This window comes from Asterias rubens, chromosome 2, assembly GCF_902459465.1.
Source record: "Asterias rubens chromosome 2, eAstRub1.3, whole genome shotgun sequence".
Taxonomy (NCBI): domain Eukaryota; kingdom Metazoa; phylum Echinodermata; class Asteroidea; order Forcipulatida; family Asteriidae; genus Asterias; species Asterias rubens.
The window spans coordinates 10,156,041-10,177,172 of NC_047063.1; the positions used below are offsets into that span (position 1 = coordinate 10,156,041).

The 21,132-nt window shown below is 38.0% G+C and overlaps 1 protein-coding gene across 3 annotated transcripts in view; it reads right to left on the reverse strand.

Annotated features, from left to right (window-relative positions):
* Positions 1-21,132, reverse strand: part of LOC117304333 (histone deacetylase 6-like) — a 62,573-nt gene that overhangs the window by 23,295 nt on the left and 18,146 nt on the right. For 2 of the 3 annotated variants that reach the window (XM_033788733.1, XM_033788725.1), the window contains exons 11-29: positions 20,645-20,713; positions 20,092-20,218; positions 19,655-19,720; positions 18,744-18,803; positions 17,764-17,853; positions 16,589-16,695; positions 16,374-16,441; positions 15,098-15,263; positions 14,626-14,673; positions 13,600-13,687; positions 12,471-12,511; positions 11,189-11,285; positions 9,566-9,637; positions 8,705-8,730; positions 5,936-6,040; positions 2,469-2,664; positions 1,999-2,064; positions 1,631-1,690; positions 996-1,085 (exon numbers count right to left, since the gene is read on the reverse strand). In XM_033788733.1, the coding sequence (XP_033644624.1) occupies positions 996-1,085; positions 1,631-1,690; positions 1,999-2,064; positions 2,469-2,664; positions 5,936-6,040; positions 8,705-8,730; positions 9,566-9,637; positions 11,189-11,285; positions 12,471-12,511; positions 13,600-13,687; positions 14,626-14,673; positions 15,098-15,263; positions 16,374-16,441; positions 16,589-16,695; positions 17,764-17,853; positions 18,744-18,803; positions 19,655-19,720; positions 20,092-20,218; positions 20,645-20,713 (1,642 nt within the window). Of the gene's footprint in view, positions 1-995; positions 1,086-1,630; positions 1,691-1,998; positions 2,065-2,468; positions 2,665-5,935; positions 6,041-8,704; positions 8,731-9,565; positions 9,638-11,188; positions 11,286-12,470; positions 12,512-13,599; positions 13,688-14,625; positions 14,674-15,097; positions 15,264-16,373; positions 16,442-16,588; positions 16,696-17,763; positions 17,854-18,743; positions 18,804-18,866; positions 18,927-19,654; positions 19,721-20,091; positions 20,219-20,644; positions 20,714-21,132 lie in introns of all 3 variants that reach the window. The other variant, XM_033788742.1, reaches the window with a different exon arrangement.

A 21,132-nucleotide genomic window follows, 5' to 3' on the forward strand; every position in this document is an offset into this window, starting at 1 on the left:
TTAAACCACTAGTTGATTCCCATTCATAAAAACCTTTTTGGTTAAAAGTAAAAAACTCTGTAAAACTTATCCGTTTCCGAGTGCTGAGCTCCGTTTGTTTCCACCTCCATGGTATGTTCCGTTCAGTAGTACATGTTACATGCATATGTACGACGTCCGTACGCGTGTGTTTTCCGGTTCCGTTCGTGCGCATCCGCGTATAGTCTTGGAGCATATTCCCTGGTTTTCCTTTCACACACAGCGCGGCCAACTCGCCAACAGCGCCTGCATTACCCGTTACCAGAAACGTCTTACATCAAGACTAGCGCGGAGTCTCCTCTCACAATCGGTTATAAACACTGGTCATTATCAACGGTTTAAACACCCCCACGTGACGCGCTCTCCACCAATAGGAATAGCGAAACTTTTTGAGGTATTTATGAATAAACTATAAATAATAGCGAACTTGCAGGTACCTTAAAGTGTTGTAGTATTGTGTCTGCCATATCTCAAAATGGCTTATTGAAAGTAGCTTAAAAGGATGCCTCATGTTTGAACGAGCACAGTCAGGCTCGCTACCATGGGCAGCTCGATACACATCGATCACTCTCAGCACTATCCCCTTCAAGGAAAGCACTGAAGATTAACGCTGACTGGCTCTCGAAAGGTTGCTTTGAACACATCATTGTTAAAAGCATTCAAACACTTGTAAGGCACTTGTCAGGCAGAGAAGGCAACGGTAGAAGGGATGATGAAAGGGAAGGAAGATAAGCAAAAGGAAACGATGGAAACAAAGACTATAAGGAGGGGAGGGGATAATACTTAAGCCTGGTTCATGGACCTGTGAAAGTGATTGCAAAGTGAATCTTGACGGCATATGGCTGTTTTTGCAGCGAATGTTTCGCAAGAGTTGAACCCAATTCAAATGTTGCAAATTTGTGGCGTCAAATATCGTGTTGCATTTGCTTTCATACGAAGTATGAACCAGGCTGTTCACAATATCAAATATTTCTTACCTCTAGAACAACGATCACCTTTCCTTTTGCGAGACTACACAGCATGTGTGTCATATGGGCATAGCCCTCTGGTGTTACCTTGTATCCTCCCTGCAATACAAAACATATTACAATGAAAAGAAAGAACAAGAATAAACACTATTCTATATTTAATCATCAAAATCATCTGGATAGTGGGAAAATGTCTATACATGGATGAATACATTTATCATGGACCAAGCAAGAGACCTGGGCCTAAAAGCATAAAGTTGTTTAGCAGAAATCTGCTTGAGAAAATTTCTCTGCTAAGCGACAAATAAGCTGGGGCACCAGTCACAACAATTCAAACGTAATGTAATTTTACTGTTAAACGTTTTTTTAGCTAAGCAATACTTCCCTGTACTTAGCACATTTTTGTGCAAACAGGCTTTATGAAATTGTGAATTTGTGCCCTAATCAAGTCTACCCAAGCAGTGAAGAGTTGGTCCAAATGAAGAAAGGTCAAACATTTTATCTAGCCATGGTGGCATCCTTGTTATTTCCAAAAGACCCAAACTTCCATCAGAAGGTCTAGCTAAAGAAGGTTTCCAATCACACCGCTACTGAACCTTGCCTCCGATACTAATAACAAAATAAAACAAGTAAACAAAACTCACCAGTGGATCACCATATGCCGCATCGAAACCAGCAGACACCAACACCAAATCAGGACAGAACTAATGGGGAAACAAAAGGAAATTTAGTTACTAAATAAATAAATTCCAAAATGCACTAAGATTTTCCAGTATAACTAAATATTGTTTGATTTAGGGTTGAACATAACAAAATTTAAACATGTTGTAAGAGATTTAAAACAGCAACCTCCAGTCCAAGCCAGAGCTCTACCAGCTGATTTATCTACCCCTATGTTGGTTGTCTCCCTATTATGTCAATATCTTTGTTCAGGGTAACAACCTGGGAAGTGGCAGCTTTATCTTAAAATATTACTGTAAAAATCAAAATATTTTATAGAAAGCTGACTCACCTCATATGCTATCGGCATGACAACTTGCATAAAGGCTGCTAGGTATTCTGCATCTCCCATTACATCCTACAAACAACAACACATAACATTCAAATATTGACCCCACCGTGCTCATTCGGGTGTGCCCCTGACATGAGCTAATCAAATGATCACACTCGCCCTTTCATGGTGACGTCATGCACCTCGGGCCAGCCCCAAGTGACCCGTTCCACAAGCAGGGCACTGAGGGCTGACCCGGGTGAGCCCCTGGAATAAAGTCAAAGCTATTCGAACATACCGGGGGCAGACCAGGGTCGACCTGGGGAAGCTAATCAAACCCACCCTAAGGTTAACCTGACTCGAACCCAGAATGGGTCAAGATTTACTTCACATGAAGTATGAACTGGGCTTAAGATGGCGGTGGGTTGACATCAATACATTCGGTCTATACCAAACTTACTACACATAATTAGCATGACACAGAGACTCACCACATTCCATCCAATATTGACGTTAAACCCCTCACCAGCTCCCTCACCAGCCTTATTTGGTTCGGCATCCGGAGAACTAGGGAAGAACAAACCATTCTCATAGCGATGCAAAGACACATACAGAACGCTGGGGTCGTTTTCAAACATGTGCTGGGTACCATTACCATGGTGGACGTCCCAGTCGAGGATCAACACCCTTTAAGATCAAACAGAACAGCAACAATAATAACGCTAGATGCAGGAGGGGCTTAAAAGGAGGAGTACCATACATGTGGGTTTCAGTGAAGTTAATTTTAATCCAATTTTATTCCACAGGAGTTACCACAGAATTTGTTTGTAAGGGGTACTCGCGTCTTTGCTATACTTATTTCGCTGTACATTCCGGATTCCAGGTCAATTCAAACGACCCGGATTCCGGGTCAATTCAAACGACCCGGATTCCGGGTCAATTCAACGACCCGGATTCCGGGTCAATTCAAACGACCCGGATTCCGGGTCAATTCAAACGACCCGGATTCCGGGTCAATTCAAACGACCCGGATTCCGGGTCAATTCAAACGACCCGGATTCCGGGTCAATTCAAACGACCCGGATTCCGGGTCAATTCAAACGACCCAGATTCCGGGTCAATTCAAACGACCCGGATTCCGGGTCAATTCAAACGACCCGGATTCCGGGTCAATTCAAACGACCCGGATTCCGGGTCAATTCAAACGACCCGGATTCCGGGTCAATTCAAACGACCCGGATTCCGGGTCAATTCAAACGACCCGGATTCCGGGTCAATTCAAACGACCCGGATTCCGGGTCAATTCAAACGACCCGGATTCCGGGTCAATTCAAACGACCCGGATTCCGGGTCAATTCAAACGACCCGGATTCCGGGTCAATTCAAACGACCCGGATTCCGGGTCAATTCAAACGACCCGGATTCCTGGTCAATTCAAACGACCCGGATTCCGGGTCAATTCAAACGACCCGGATTCCGGGTCAATTCAAACGACCCGGATTCCGGGTCAATTCAAACGACCCGGATTCCGGGTCAATTCAAACGACCCGGATTCCGGGTCAATTCAAACGACCCGGATTCCGGGTCAATTCAAACGACCGAATCCGGGTCAATTCAAACGACCCGGATTCCGGGTCAATTCAAACGTCCCGGATTCCGGGTCAATTCAAACGACCCGGATTCCGGGTCAATTCAAACGACCCGGATTATTGAGTACAAGTGCTGAGCTACATGTAAATATATAAAATAAAAATAATAAAAAATCAGATTCAAGTAGGAAGAATATTATGCCCGACAAAACCACAAACTTTGTTCGTATAAGCTGTGAGGACAGAGATGGTGCTTAAAAATTGATTAAGCTGACTGTGCTATATACTTGGCAGCACAGGCTGTATACTCGCTAGGGAGCTGAGATAGTTTAAGGAATGAAATGACCAAAGATAATAATCATCATCATTTAGCGGTCTCAATCGAGATTTTGTTCACAACCACATGCCACGGGGGTAATAATGTTCAAAGTGCAATGATCATTCTTTGGAATTGAGTTATATAAAAGTCTGATTTATTATTATTATTATTTATATTAATGCTTCTGCTTCATTTGTGTCTCATAAAACTAATCCTCCTGTAGTTCTGACCTTCTTTCTCCATAATGATGTCGATTGAAAAAGATGTATAAAGAACAACAAGAATAAGAACTGGCCTATTATGAGAAATTTATGACCATGTACATTTTGCAATATGGAGTCGAGTCTAATTGAATTGAATACATGATCAGTGATGAAAATGTCAAAATAAATTTGAACTGGCATTAGGCTCATGCAAATGATGTACTGCAATCCTGTTCAATATGGGCCATTGATTTCCGGCCGTACATCAAAATAACCTATCTGGTGCATCCTGTGTGCAAATGAAGCCAACAGCAAATACATAACTTATGTCACAAAAATCTTCTCATAGTTAAAATGCAGGCCTGATACTTCAGGCAGGCAACGAAGGCAATAGACCTTATGCACATGACGTCATTTCAGTAGGGCGCCCTCACCTAGAGGTCAAAAGGAGGTTGTTCATTGGCCAATCCTGTGCGCCGCGCGTACAAATCTGTGCGTTTCGATTGTTTCGTCACCGTTTTTCCACTAAGATGGCCGCTGGATGACGTCAATCGCAAGGTCTATTGCCACCATGCCCCTTGTCATTGCCTTTGTGCCCTTGAAATGCTCCAGTAGAAGTTTGCAATTTACAATTTCCTCATAGGGTGCCCTTTACCTAGGAGAAAATGCCTCAGTGCCTTTGGCCTTTCAGAAACCAATCATACAGGCCTGGGAATGTAAGTTCTACACCGGACAGATTTCACTCTTTAAAAAATTTAACTGGTTAATTTTTTAGGATGTTACAACTACATGTTAACTTAAAAAAAGAAGCAATATATTTGCTTGATTCTATTTTGCACAAAATTGTCAAACCCGACGTAAAGATCCCTTACAATTTCCGTTTTATTTTGGTCAAAAGGCAAAATGTGCAGATCTGAATAAAAATATCAGAGATAAAAAATATCAGACCGACAATGAATCAGCTTACAAGTACAGAAGCTTTTGTACATGTGCAAGTGTAACTAACAAATTCAGTTACTTGCTTTTTCTATCCAACAATAGCCCCAAGGTTAGCAGGTGGTGACAATTTAATCCAAGCGGCCTTCTTTGAACGACCACAATATAATAGTCTTGTACAAGTTCAATGTGACTTGCTTTGGGCCACATTTACATAAACACAGAGTTCTCCGCAGGATGAATGTGTGATGGATTGTATTGTCACCATTGATAATGGGAACAGGTGTTACGGAGATGTGATTAAGGTGAGTGTGTACATGTATATACATTCAAACCGGGCACCTACATGTATAACAAAGAAGGACAATAGAGTCCACGGTTCGGGAAAGGTCCACAGTTGGATAACGTGTACAAAACAAATGCAAAAAAGTATAAATGAAAGAGTATAAACACAAGGGAGACAATAAGAGGTCCACTGTGTCTAAATTGCCTAATCCATTCAAAAATTGTATTTAGTTCAAAGGATGGCAAAGTTGACTCTGTCTCGATAGTTTGATCACCAAGTATGATTAATTGTAGAGTCCGCAGCAAGGTTCATTATATTTCTACGTGTTTAAATTGCCTAATTCATTCAAAGTTTGATTAAGTTCAAGGAAGGGATCTGTCAAAAGCAAAATTTCAAAAAGAGCTTTTATGAAAATACTATACAGCTGATCAAGAGGATGACCCCCCCTACCCTAACAATTGGTTCCCAACACCAACCACATTCATGTATTTCTGTATTTGCTTTACTTTGCATTATTTCTTTGTTACTGCTGTTGTACATACATGTAACTTGTTGGCTCATTCTGTATTGTTCTGGGAATCGAAAAAACCAAAATTATTATCAATACTGAGAGTGTTGTAGTTACCTATTAAGTCCATGCTTTTGCTGGGCGTAGCGTGCTGCTAAAGCTACTGTGTTGAAGAAACAAAATCCCATCGCAGTGTGAGATTCTGCATGATGACCAGGCGGCCTGCAATTCAATAAATAAAACTAGCGAGTTAAAAATCAAATTTATTTTACTCCATTTTCTTAGTCAATAAAAAGAATGTTCTTTGCTTCCCCACAGCATTTTCGTCCATCTACATCATAAAGCAACAACAGTCAGAGTGAAATAAACCAGGGTCTAGCTTAATCAAACTTGCTTAGCACAGAATAGTACTGCTTAGTACATGCAGGATACCAGCTCAAATTGAATTTAGTTTTTATACTGCTTAGTACAAGCAGGATACCAGCTCAAATTGAATTTAGTTTTTATTCATGTGGCTGGTGCCCGACTTGATTTTTGCTTAGCAAAGATTTTTCAGCTTAACAGCTTCATGAAATTGAGCCAATGTCACCTTCTAAAACAATCAGCGCGACCTTGTGCATTCCAGCAGCCAATCGCATGAAAATATACAGAAAAAAATGCAAAAGTCCACCTGTGCTAGATTTCTTGCGTTAGTGCAGCACAGCCTGTGTATTCTGCAAGTGGACTAAGTTGCATAATCATAAAGTTTCAAGTTCCTTGAAATTGGAGGCAGGGCTTTTCCTGGCAACCAAGATGGGAAATTATGGTCACACTAATTACCAAAAGCTGCCACAAATAGTCACGTGCAATTTCCACTAAATGCAAGATTTTTGTTTTCTTCTGTTGAGCTGTGTACAAATAATACCTGCAGGTTCTGTGGTTCTTTTAACAAGTCACAGCTTACATGGTTCATTCGTATAACATTATGCTAAAGAATGGTAAAAATAGACCACTTATTATATAAGTCATGGCTAGATCAAATTGATCCAGCAGACTGAAAACTCTTCATGAGGCAAACATAAATCAAAAGTTTCAGAAATTTTTTTAATCAAGTCATTACTTTTAACACTGACAATTTCACAACTGTATGTGTCAGATAAAACATCAGGGTTGTATTTTAGCTGCTGTGACTGAAAAGCAAATGTAATTATATGGACCAAGTAATTACAAGGTAGCTCTGATAAATATAAGGGTTGCATTTTAGCTGCTGTGACTGATAAACAAATGTAATTAAATGGACCAATTAATTACAAGTTAGCTCTGATAAATATAAGGGTTGCATATTAGCTGTTGTGCCTGAAAAAACACAAATGTGATTATATGGACCAATTAATTACAAGGTAGCTCTGGTGTATTATATGAACCAATTAATTACCCTAAAGCCTTTACCAAATTAGCTTTTGGAAAAAGTCATTTAAGCCATGAAGGAAGAACCTACTGGTGTTGTTATTTTAAACTACCAATAACGAAAAATCAATTATATTAAAGACCTGGAAGACAACCTACATGTAATTAATTTTAAACTTTTTATGGAGGTACAAAATTGCACAAATCCATGATGGGTACACACCTAGCTACATTATCATACCAGTTAGCTTATTTTAGGTGTATTCTCACCAGAACATGTGCACTAGGAAAGCATATATTTCATTTGTGACAGAGCTACCTTGTCAATGAACTCATAGCATCTGTTTAGGAGCATGCCTTGAGGAAGTGCATGTGTTTTTAGTGTGGCCTTATACAAGTACAGTGCAGAGACCATCACTGCTGTAAATGGACCCTTATCACACATGCGTACAGACCCTGTTGGTTTGCAAACGCCATAGAGTTGTACACTATGCAGACGCACGGTCGCGTCTGTGACACGCACGTCATGAAAAGGGCCAATTCTTATGAGGGTTTCCATATTTAGCCAATAACCCAATTCATCGAGATCCAGTTTTAAAGAGATGCTTTAGCGCCAAAAAATGGCTGAGCAAAACAAAATTATGCTTACCAGAAAATGGTACCAGCCAATATATGATTTCTAATGAACAGTATCTAACTGGTTTTCTACTCATTTCTGCTTAGCAACAATCTGTTAAGTAAAATTTTCTGTTAAGCAGCTCTGTAAAATTGCGGGCCCAGATGTCATCACCCATGTAAATCTTGGTAATGGTTGGGAGTGAGATTCCCAAAGTATCTTTTATGTAACATGTGTGCGATTATACATGCAACATATCTTGATATGCAATTTGACTCAAAAAATGGCACACGGTAGCTGTGAATGACTTCAGTCCAAATGATCTAAACAAGTGACAGAAGGATCTACATTGGTATAAACTTGTTACATGTAATTTGTTAGACTAAACTAAGACTTCAAGGGTGGCTGCATTTTTTTTTTTTTTTCATTTAAACGATTAAACCTGACTTTTTAAACCTGAATTTTTTTTTTTTAAATGCGCAAGTATTTTAAAAATGGAACCCACCCCGCCCCTAAAAGGGAGACTTCATTTGCATAAACGTGATGTCATGTCGGTAACCCGAGCCGTCGGGCCCCCTGGCTGTGCACATAGAGACGTGTGCACTGTGTGGCATGGTACCTAGGCGCGTGTAGTTAGGGACCACTCTTTTTGCCGACGATATGTTTGAATTCCCGACGTGACGTCGATGGTAGGGGGCGGTAACAATCCACAACAGGGGGGGGGCATGACTTATTCGCTAATTACGCAAGTCAGATATGTCGGGAATAAACAAAACACATTTTATTGATGTTCAATTCATATATCAGAAATAAATGACAGCAAATTAACTGTTTTATTTTAATTCACTGCAGCATCCCTTTAATTAAATAAACAGCCCACTTACCGAACAATGGCCACTCCATTTCTTGCCTGTCATCAAAATAAAAGACAGTATTAAGAATCACCCAGTAAATTAAAAGGGAAACTGACTGGATGAATATTTAGCTTATTTTGAGTTGAACAAAGAACAATTTACGAGAGCATGCAGAATTTGAGCCTGTGACCTCCGGATTAAAGTCTTTTGTAAAGAATTTTCAACAACTTAAGATCTATTCATTTTGGTTACAGGCAGAAGGGTTGAATGCCCAATACACAGATAAAAATAAAAAGTTAATGGCCTGACGTCAACCCTAGCAGAATCTTTCTTGAAGGTTATGCTGACAACTCAACAAACATGAGCAGGTATATGTAACCAAAGTGTAAAACAAGCAGTGAAGTACAAAAAGATTCCAAAAAGAACACAGAAAAGGAGGTAAACAGATAAAAACACAAGCACCAATTTATAATAAATCTTAAAGTTTTTTTTTTGCTTTAACTTTCTGTAAATTTGTTTCATCCTGCTGTGAGTTCAGGAGGGTAGTTTGGACAAGTTTACAAGGGATATGCCAGCACATTGTGGTTTGTGGTTTTGTGAAAGTCAGGACTGGGTATCATGTTATATTTTTAATCCTGGAAAGTTTTAGTGACATCTGCTCCTTGTACAGATTAGCTCATAGTTCCACATCTAAAATTTGATTGGAATCAATAGAAAGGGTTATACAGCTACACATGTTCCATTTAACTTTTTAGGAAAATAAATGTAGACACACAACCCTATCTTGCACGGAGGCTATTGCACAGCTTCTATTTCCAAGAGTAAACATAACTAATACAAGACATCTACATGTTGCTTCTATAAATAGACTACCAAAGATCTTGAAGTTACCTGGCCAGAGAGAACAGTGTCGACAACATTCAGCGTGGAACCAGCGGCAAGACGTGCACAGTCAAAAGAACTCTTCAATCAAAACACAAAACCAAATCAAATATGAATTTTAAAGCAATTGAATTAATTGGTAAATATATAAAATGCTACAAAAAACAGTGAAAGCTTTACGACAGGTATCCAGGAAGAATAATAACAAATAATAATAACAAATTCTTATACATGTATAGTGCATTTCACAATAACCGTATTAGTGCCCTGGTCATAGGACCAATAACATCTGTTTTTAATGTTTCTCAGCCCCCTGCGGAGTATACAGCCCTGAGCTGCCTATAAGGCCCTTGTGGCTTTTTCATACACAATATCAACCTCTTCCCTCGCAGGTACCCATTTACCCCTGGGTGAAGAGAAGCAATTATAGTAAAGTATCTTGCTCAAGGACACAAGTGTCACGACCGGGATTCAAACCCACACTCTGGTCTCTGAATCTAATTGCCCCCAACTCTCCTTTCTTTTTGTTTTTCTCATTTATTTATTTAATCTTTATGAGGCAGACATGCCAACCTCTGGGATCACAAAACTGTATTCTGAAACACATAAACCTGTATTTTTCATTAACAACCTGTATTTTTTGATAAAACATGCGTAAACGAGTTTACTTCATAATTTCATGCACAGAGACAGGCATTGTAAAATAGAGAAGGCTGGTGCAGCAAGCTTTATTTTAACAATCCTGAAATGTGACAAGAGCTGATTTTAATCAACTAAACTTGTTAAAACAAGTTTTGAAAACCAAGAAGTCTAGCACACTGATATTTAATTCTGATAAGCAGAGTGTGGGTTCAGGTCCTGGTCTCGTAATTAAAACACAGCATAAACACGTCGCAGTTATAATGAGCACCTTGAGATGCCCATGATAAAGCGCTTCATAAAAACTTGTGTTAGTTATTAATCATTATATAACACCCAAGCAGATCCTTGCCATTTGATTGGAGGATTGTCCGTCACGTGATAGCAAATAAAAGTACCATTGCACGCTGAGTCACTCACCGTGCTTTTTCGTTCCATCCGAAAAGTACCATTGCACGCTGGCAGCGTGCAATGGTACTTTTCGGATGGAACGAAAAAGCTGAGTAAAAACATCACTGCGTGCGCGTGTCTTTGGTAATGCAGCAGGTGTTCTGCAAGAAGGCATAGTAAAATTACTAGCATTCGGCTTCTACAGTTGAAATTGTTTGTTTTGAAAGTTGTATCTTTCAATCAAAATTACAAGGTTCTACTTGGATGTTATATAAAACAAATAATGAATGTTTTTCATTCGTGCAATGGTGCGAATATGTTCATTCGTTGAAAGCTGGAATGTTCCATTCAACTCGGCTCCGCCTCGTTGAATAGAACATTCCATCTTTCAACTCATGAACATATTCGCACCATTGCACTCATAAACTTTCATTATGTGTATAATATTGTAACAAATACAAAGAAAGTAAACTAGCAAAAACGTTTACATGTTGATTTGATTAAAATATTTAAAAGATCTTATTGATCTACATGTATTCTGTTTTTTTTTTTTAACAAAGCAGTTAAAAAGGAAACCGTGATTATTAAGAGCTATCATTATACCTGGTGTAGGTAGATAGATTTGAAGTCATCTTGCATCTTGTTGAGTTCTCGAGGTGTGTTTGACTGCATCGCTTCTAGTCTCTCTATGTGCTTAGCACTAACAAAACAGAGAATTACAAATAATTATCACATCATCATCAACTATGGAGGTAATGTAAATTTTGTTTCAGACAGGCAGACTTAACATAGCATTTACATTGCCTCGGCTCATGACAAGATCGCCATCTGAAAACAAGGCACTCCAGAGTTGTTCCGAGCGACTGCAACAGTCGATCTATCGACTTCTAGCGTGCCCAGTCGCTCCAACTGTTTCAGACATCAAACTTTTCAAGTACTTAATTTAGAATTTGGTTTGGCGCGACTCTGGAGCGCCTGTCTCAAACGGATGTAAGTCTTCTGAAAGCTAGAACACCAAGACCAAGACCAAGAACAAAATGTGGAAAACCATGACTTAAAATGAGATCAAGACACTGAGATCCTAGACTAAAATCCATAGATCCAAGTCCGAGACTGGAATCTTCATACAGAAGGTTACAAGACATGGTTCAAAGTATGCTGAATGATTTAAAGCCATTTGACCCTTTCGGTAAACAGTATTTTCCAAGGCCCACACTTCGTGTATCACAACTTCTATATCAAATAACAAACCTGTGAAAATTTTGGCTTAATCGGTCATCGGAGTCGGGAGAAAACCCACCCTTGTATCTGCGCGTTTCGCCGTGTCATGACATGTGTTTAAAATAAATCTGTAATTCTTGTTAACGAGAATTGATATTGTTTTACTGTTTTCTCAAAAAGTAAAGCATTTCATGAAATAATATTTCAAGAGAAGTATTTCACCACTACCTTCTGTAAACCCTGTAAGTAATTTGTCAATCTGTGAACTTTTTTTTGTTTTTCTGTACCGAAAGGGTCCAATGGCTTTAAGGGTTCTGGATATTTCTGAAGATTGTGTTTTATTATGTAAAATTTATTATTCACATCTACATAATAATATAATTGTGAATACCCGTACTGGTTTGTGCAACTGCCATCATGAAATAAATAATTATTGAATAGAATTGAAAGTGATTGCACCGATTACAAATTGTGAATAACCCGTACTGGTTTGTGTAACTGCCATCATGAAATAGATATTTATTGAATAGAATTGAAAGTGAGTGCACTGATTACAAATTCCTTCATAAATGGAGTAGGCTTATTTCAACCTCCCAAACCCCACATTGGTAGTTCAACAAAATGGTCATTCACCAGGGGATTATTAACCCTGATAGAGGCTTACCTATGGCATTGGTGAAGTTCATTTTTAGTTGCTCGTCTTGACTGTAAGAAAATTAGGAAAACTAACAATGAACTTCTTTTTTTACAACCTTTCCGGGTAATATGCAAGAAGAAGAAGAAAAAAAAAGTGCAAAAACACAGCAATGCTATATTGTGAGATCTGAGATCTGAGATCTATTGGTCTCTTTAACGGCAGACAAGAAGAGCAAATACCAACTATGTAAGAAAATGTGACTTCTAGCTCTGTGCACTCTATAGCCCCATTTGTTCTTCCCCTTGTACACTACAGACAATCTTTCTGGGATCAGTCACATCTACTTATGACTGCATCATCAATTTAAAATGAAAAGTTAAAAACTTCAATTTGATTAAAAAGAAAAAGTACCGAATAATAATAATGAATGCTATAATAATTTTGCGAAGAGGAGCCAGACTATTTTGTTCTTTCAGCGTCGGTTTAGTAACATTGATATCAATGGGAGAAATTCAAGATGGCTGCACCATGATAAAGGTGTATTGGACAGGGCCCTAAGATGGAACCAAAGCCAAAGTCGTTGTTTCAAAAAGGGCTCAAGACACACAGCAAAGAAAATCAATAATTTTGAAAGTTGTAAAGGTAGGATCATTGTTTGGTTTTGCCAATGAAGTGCTTATTTATGGGCAAAATTATCAAGAAAGATACAACAAAAACCACATTAATTTGAAAGTTTTGGTTAAAAAAAATTGCCTTCTTATTGAGAAACAACCAAAAACTTCATAGTAATTTTCATCAAGAACTTTAACTTCATCTAAGTATAGCGAGGTGACAGCAGGTACCAAGATGGAGGTTAGCATTCAAACACACACCATGGAAATTTCCAAAAGATGCCTGCTGGCGGTCTTCAGAGATGCAAATTTTTTTCAACATACTTGTATTGATATCTTTAAAAAGCAGGGGCAATTTAGTCAAAAAATTTTTATCTTTCATAACAAGTAGGCTTACAGATAAACATTTCGGGATCATAAGCAAAGTATGACCCTACCTTTTGAAATATTGCTAACACTAACAAGAAGAAACAGTTAAAACTACCTGTACAGAAAATTTCACACACTTTTCTTGCATCATAGAAAATAAATCTGTATGCACAAACCTCAACTCTTAGACACCTTTGGACAAGGCCCAATTCTTTGTGTTTTGAGAAAATCCTGGCTATTCTGTCTGGTCTCTCCGGGTGTTGGCTGAAAAAGTTGACAGAACCAGTCACAAGAATTGTTGTTAGTTGACATGGTCTACAGTAAATACATCAGTGTGTAGTAAGCATAACTTGTTTACTACAGGATGAGGCACTTGAACCCTACCCTCCATCAGTCTAACCAATTAATACAATAGACCGTATTGAATATGACATCACCGTTCAAATATTTTCCCTACAAGATGGCGTCTGCGAGCGTGTGCGTGTGTGTGTGCGTGCTTGTGCCGTAGAAATCAAACCGGGAATGCTGCGTGCTGCGTGTTTCTTTGATGTACGCGCATATGGTTTGACCTACAAGATGGCGACTTTCATAGCAGCCAAGGAGTTATTCAATACGGTCTGTTCACTGATGTTTTGAATGACAGATAAATCATAACTCTTTTCAAACTACTCTATTGCCCCTAGGAATAATGACCAGCCTTTTCACACTTATGACCAATTTACCTCCAGTCTGCCCTGACAAATGGGCATACCCCCAAGGAATAGCCAACCAAAAGACACAATAAGACGCTGCTCATGAAACCCAGATCCCCAAAACTGTCTGAATACGCACCAAACTTGCACAATTTGTAGAAAGCTTGATTTCAGTTGGCACCAAGACCTTGAACTTGCTCTTGAAGGGGTATGGTCATTTTCAACTTTTTTACAGCATATCATATTTCCTTCAGTTTCGTGTATCACAAATCTGGCTTACTACTATTATCATTAAGCTATAAAGAGGATAGTGTGCACTTGGAAAAGCGAGGGGTATGCAGTGAAATTTCTGTAGGTATAGCAGGATAACTTGAGTCATTGGTCACAGTGGTCCTGCGAAATGCTGTACTTACAGAAACATATGTTACACACTATAAATCAAATGCATAATGGTTCGTCTTGTGTAGAACAGTAGTGTAATCTTTACCAAAGTACTAGTAGAAAACTTACAAAGCTGTCTTATGCCTCATCATTTCCTCATCATATACGAGACAGGTCCTTTAAGAAAAAATAAAAAAACAGATAACAAACTTCAGATCAACTTATTTAATTTAATTTTAAAAAATTTTGGTTTGAATAAAGACAAATTGACTGGAGTGGGACCTGAACCAACAACCTCCGGATAAACGTACTGGCGCTCTCAATTAAGCTATTTTACAGTTTATTTCTATCCACCCTAAAGAAAAATTGACATGTCAAAAAATTCAACAGCTTCTAAATAAAAACTATTTGCAATGCCATATGCAGAAAAGAGAAAAGACTTCAGGTTCGTAAAATTTCTGTTTAAACTTAATTTGATTGACTGATTGATTGATTGATTTGTTTAGCCTTCAAGAAATACTCTGCTATAGGGTTGAAACGTCAGGCCACTAACTATTTTTTGCATTGGCTCAGTTTGATATGACTATCCAAACAAACAAACCTGTTTTTGGGGACGGTCAAGTCTATTTCCGCTATCAACTTGTCAATCAACTTGTCAATCTCTTCAGGCTCTGGACCCTTGGTAGTTTTACTTTGGTCATCTCGGAGGAGGGGCTGGTTTAAACTGGAACTTGACACAACCTCACTTTGTAAACACTCTGGGTCAACTGCAAAAAAATTTATAAAATATTTAATACTGGACAATTTCGTTTTAACAAACCAGGCCCAGTTTCATGGCTCTGCTTATCATGGATTAGTTTTGCTTTTAGAAATTTTGTAGTTACTCAACCTTCTGGCTTTAAAGGCAGCGGACACTATTGGTAACTACTCAAAATAATTATTAGCATAAAACCTTTCTTGGTAACGAGTAATGGGGAGAGGTTGGTAGTACAAGACATTGTAAGAAACGGCTCCCTCTGAAGTAAAGTAGTTTTCAAGAAAGAAGTAATTTTCCAAGAATTTGATTTCGAGACCTCAGAATGAGATTTCAAGCATCTGAAAGCACACAACTTCGTGTGACAAGGGTGTTTTTCTTACATTATTATCTCACAACTTCGACAACCATTTGAGCTCAAATTTCCACAGGTTTGTTATTTTATGCATGTGTTGAGATACACCTAGTCTCTGACAATTACCAGTGTCTTTAAAGAAAGTACGCTTTCAATAAACAACTTCAACCACTATCTAGACAACTCAACAGTCTATCATGAGCCAAGCCCACTCTTGCCATGCAAATAGGTCTTTCATTATTGGTTGTCAATTCATTTATAAAAATAAACATAAAATTTAAGTTTAAAGACACTGGACACTATTGGTAATTACTCAAAATAAATATTAGCATAAAACCTTACTTGGTAATTAGTAATGGAGTGCTGTTGATAGTATAAAACATTGCGAGAACCAGTTCCCTCTGAAATAGCATAGTTTTTGACAAAGAAGTAACTTCTCACTAAAATATTTGAATTTGACTTCAAGACCTCAGTGTTTGAATTTAAGGTCTCAAAATCAAGCATCTGAAAGCACACAACTTGTGCAACAAGTGCGTTTTTTCTTCCATTATTCTCTTGCAACTTCGACGACCAAGTGAATTCAAATTTTCACAGGTTTGTTATTTTATGCATATGTTGAGATACACCAAGTGAGAAGACTGGTCTTTGAAATTACCAATATTGTCAAGTGTTTTTAAAGGAAAGGACAGAATTTGGTTTTAAAATAAACAATGAAAACTACAACTACAATGCAATGTGATGCATTGTTTGGAAATGTTTAAGCCTTACCTTGGTACTTCAAGCTACTCCAATAAGGTCTGATATTTTTAATCACATTAAAAATGGATTCGACAGCACTGGAAAGAGAATCATCATTTCAAATCAATTAGAAACTTTCAATTCTCACAATAGTAAAAAACGTGTAAAATATGAAAATCCTAAAAAAGTTACCGTAACACCCACTAAAGAAAAATATATAAAATGAATAAAATGAATACTCTTACCTCTTGCTTGGTTCAGTGGTTTTTGGAAGCACTGGGCAGGGATCCCCCAGCAATGTCTGTGTACACATAGCAGCACACTCACCAATCACCTTCAAATTGTATCCACCCTGAGAAATATGAGAGATTTCTTTAGCCCTCAAATCACCACAGAGTTGCCAACATTTGCGTCTTACATAAAAAACAGGGAGATATTTTAGGGAGTTACTTTAATAACATTTAACATAAATGTATAAGGGACAAAGTTTCCACTATCAGGGAGATTATCTGATTGACCCTTCCCATGAATATGCTAATTACATTCATGCATGCATACATACCATATACGCCTCTCTTAATACTTATGCATAAGGTACGTCACAATGCTAACTCAAAACGAGGCGATGGGCGGAGCCACTGCAAGTGATGGAGGACGTGCGCCCACAGCCTCATTTTGGGTACGAATTATGATGTCATGCATAAATATTAAGAGAGGCGTATTGGTTGGCAAACACTATAGCGCTGTACCTTAGCAGACGCGCAATCACGCACCCATTAGCTATGTACAAAACAGCACGATATTCCCTCATTTTGCGCATCTTACATGTTTCATGGGAAGGGTCTATTTGCTCATCAGATTGGCTTTATTTCAGGGGAACTTTCTGCAGACTCTGAGTTGGCAGCTTTGTCACCAGAGGACTCCAAACTTTCTCAAGGAAAATGCCTGGCTGCATTTTAGCCTGATCTGATTATTTCATTTCGGGGTATTGTTTGGAAATTAGGTAATCTTTTCCTTCTTTCCTCCGTTTTTATATAGCGCTTTATACACCATGTCTCAAAGCACTTCCACATTATTACCCCCGGTCACTGGGCCTTAAATCACTCCCTAAACCATCTCAGCTCCCTGGGGAGTAACAGCCTGTGCCGCCAAACTAGCATCAATGATTAGTTTTAGTTTTATTAAACATTTCACTGGCATAATAATATAAATGTACAAATCGATACATAAAGAAACAAAGAAGCAAAATGAGTAAGTACAACAAGTATGACCTGCAAAATTTAAATTTGAACACCTAATTATATAGCATATTATGTCTTCTTGGAAAGAGAGGAAGATCTTGGAGAAAAAATAAAATATTTAATTGAATTGAATTGAATTTAAGGAAAAATCCTGACAACATACTGGGTCCATTTTTTACCTCAAGGGCTAAAACCACTTTCCCATCAGCTAGCCCCATCAGAGCATGTGTGAGATGAGCAAATCCTGCTGGGGTCACTTGCATTTCACCCTACCAAGGAAAAACAAGGAAAGTTAAAAGCCCAATATAAAGTAGGGGGAGCAACGATTAGCGATGGCTATATTTCACTTTCTGAAAATGTAAAATGGTAATTCTAGTAATGTCGCTCATACTTATAACTATAATACAAAATCATTACACTTTAGGTGATAAAACTTGGTGAAAATGTTGACAGTAATAATAAAAATAATAATAATAACAATACTGAATTCTTATCTAGCGCATGTACATGTATCTACCAATAAGGTACTCAAGGCGCTGAGTATATACACATGTACAAACTTTCAGAAAGATAGGTTATTGCAGTGATGAATTCTGAAACCCAAATATGTAGCACCATATAAGGGTTTACAGGGTGCTATGGCGCATAGAGCAGCCACAGCCAGGAAACACCGGGCGGACCCCTTCTCTTTTTGATAAGTGCACTGGGTTCTTTTACTTACTTAACACAACACATGGGACCAATAGCTTTACGTCCCATCTGAAAGACGAAGGGTTAAGTGTCTTGCTTAAGGACACAAGTGTCACGACTGGGGTATGTTAATAGTTTGTAATAGTAAAGTTTGTTGATATTTAAAAGTTAAGTGCAACCTTTCTGTGCACTGGGTTATTTTACTTACGTTACACAACACATGGGACCAACAGCTTTACGTCCCATCTGAAAGACGAAGGGTTAAGTGTCTTGCTTAAGGACACAAGTTTCACGACTGGGGTATGTTAATAGTTTGTAATAGTAAAGTTTGTTGATGTTTAAAAGTTAAGTGCAACCTTTCTGTAGTTTTTTTTTTTTTAGTGCAACCTTTTTATAGTGCAACCTTTTATAGTGCAACCTTTTTATAGTGCAACCTTTTTTGTATGCAAACTGTATTGGTCATCTTTACCTTTGGGTCCCCAGTTGCTGCATCAAACCCACAGCAGACAAGAACCAAATGTGGATTGAACTGTGAAATGGAAAATACAAATTGCTATTTAACAGATGTCATAAATTACATTATCATTTTTACCTCTGGGTCCCCAATTTCTGCATCAAACCCACAGCAGACAAGAACCAAATCTGGATTAAACTGTAAAATGGAAAACACAGATAATCACTTTTTGAATTCTTATTTTTATTGCCTTTAATTAAACAACACACTTCAGACTTTGATGTTTTAATATTAACAAGAACAATAATGAAAATAATTTGTGAGGCTGATCATTCTTACTCGCAGTGAAAAAGATGAGTAACAAAGGACGTGGTTATAATGTGATCAAGCCGCAGGCATGCAAGGGTGCATTAGCAACCAGCCTCATTGGCCTATAAGACCATGGAGTCCATGGAGTACAGCCACAGGTCCAAAAGGTATGATGTTCTGGAGGGCGAAAAAACGGAGGGCTCGGACAAAAACCCTTTTGGCACCAGGAAGAACCATTGCACAGCTCTTCTCACATTTGACCACCGCCAGGAATCAAAACCAGGGCCACATATGAAAGGTGAATGCTTTACGCACGAGTCACCCCTGCCATACATACATGTAGCTTAAAGGTGTAAAGTAACTTCAGACTGTTCATGTTTTATTGTCATAAAGTGTGCCTTTTTTTTTTAAAGGATTAACTATTTGCTTCAAGTTGGTGTTTCTGTTTGCGTTGATGTAACAGAAGGAAATATTTCTTGTACTGGGACCTATGATAAGTGGAGTATGGTTAGATTATTATCATTGGTTTAAAATTACAGAGAATAAGTAAATTTGTACACTATTTTTAAATTACAGAAAAACATAAAGAAATACAAAATATTTATTTAAGTACATACCTCATATGCCACTGGCAGGAGTATCTGCTGAAAGGCAGCCAGGTACTCACTGTCTCCTAATCCAATCTGTCAAAGAATAACACATTGATAATTTATTATAGCACATTTCACACATCTTTACATCACCAACATGCCAAGATTTTTATGTATACAAATCTTGACATGGTAGAAAATGGGTCAAACTTTCTTGTTCTTTTACTAGTCTTAGTGCAAGACGCACTCAACATTGCATATACGTCACAACTATTTCACCAGTAGAGGGCGTTCTCAGGAAGACTATCAGTAAGTTGTGTGGTGGGTGATGGAAGAATTCAAGTTTCTCTAACAGCGCCAGCTAATGTTCGATAGTAGCGCATGGTGCAGAGTGGGGAATCACGATGGTTGAATGATAACGAACAATGACATCTTGAACTAAGACTAAATTGAAATACACATACCTCATTCCAGGGAACATTGATGTTGAAGCCAACACCTTTCCCCTTTCCAACGGCATCACAGTCGGAATCTTTTAGACAAGGCCAGAACTCCTGATGTTCGTACCGATGAATGGAAAAGTATAATACACTGGAAGAACAATAAAGGTTTGTCTTTGGTGGTGGTCAAAAACGACTTTAATCACATTTTACTGTTTTATAATGTTAAATATTTGTATCTATCCTGTTATTGGCAGATGCTAAATACAATTTGAATGGTAAATAAAATTTGTGAAAAAATTAATAAAACGTAAAACTTTCTCATAATGATTTCGGTCTTTAAAGAGCTGAATTAAAGGAGAGTATAACAAGGGAGCATTCATAACATTCTGATGATACAAGACATTGTCAAAATATTATAATAAAGATAGTTTGGGAGGCTTATCAACCTTACTGGTAGCTGAAAAACTGGTTTACGAAGGACAATGATCTACATGTACAACGTGTTAAAGCCATCCGGCCTTGTGATAATAGGCAAAATCTCATAATAATAAAATAACAATAAACAACAGCTAACCTTGGGTCATCTTCAAAGTGGTACTGCACTCCCTGTCCATGGTGAACATCCCAGTCAACAATCAGTACCCTGAAGTAATACAAGAAACACGTAGCATGAAGTTGTTACTGTGCTTAATTCTTGTTAACCTTCTTGTAAAAAAATGTTTTGACATAAACAACTATTGGTATATGTAACTGAATTGTTTGACCACTTAAAAATTGGATCACTGATTAGTAAATACCTAATAATTAATGATCATATTGTAACGAAACCCCCTCAAGAGTTACGCCAGTTGGATTAGTCCAAACAAACCATTTTCAATGAAAGAATTGATAAGGACCCAAAAAATTCCAATGCTACCGCTATATTTCTAAGCGGGTTTTTATTCCACTAACTAATTAAATTATTTACAAGAAACGGCAGTATGGATTCAAAAATGGACAAGATATAATGCAAAAAGGAATAAGCACAATTGAACCCTTAAATTTACGAACAATCAATTAATG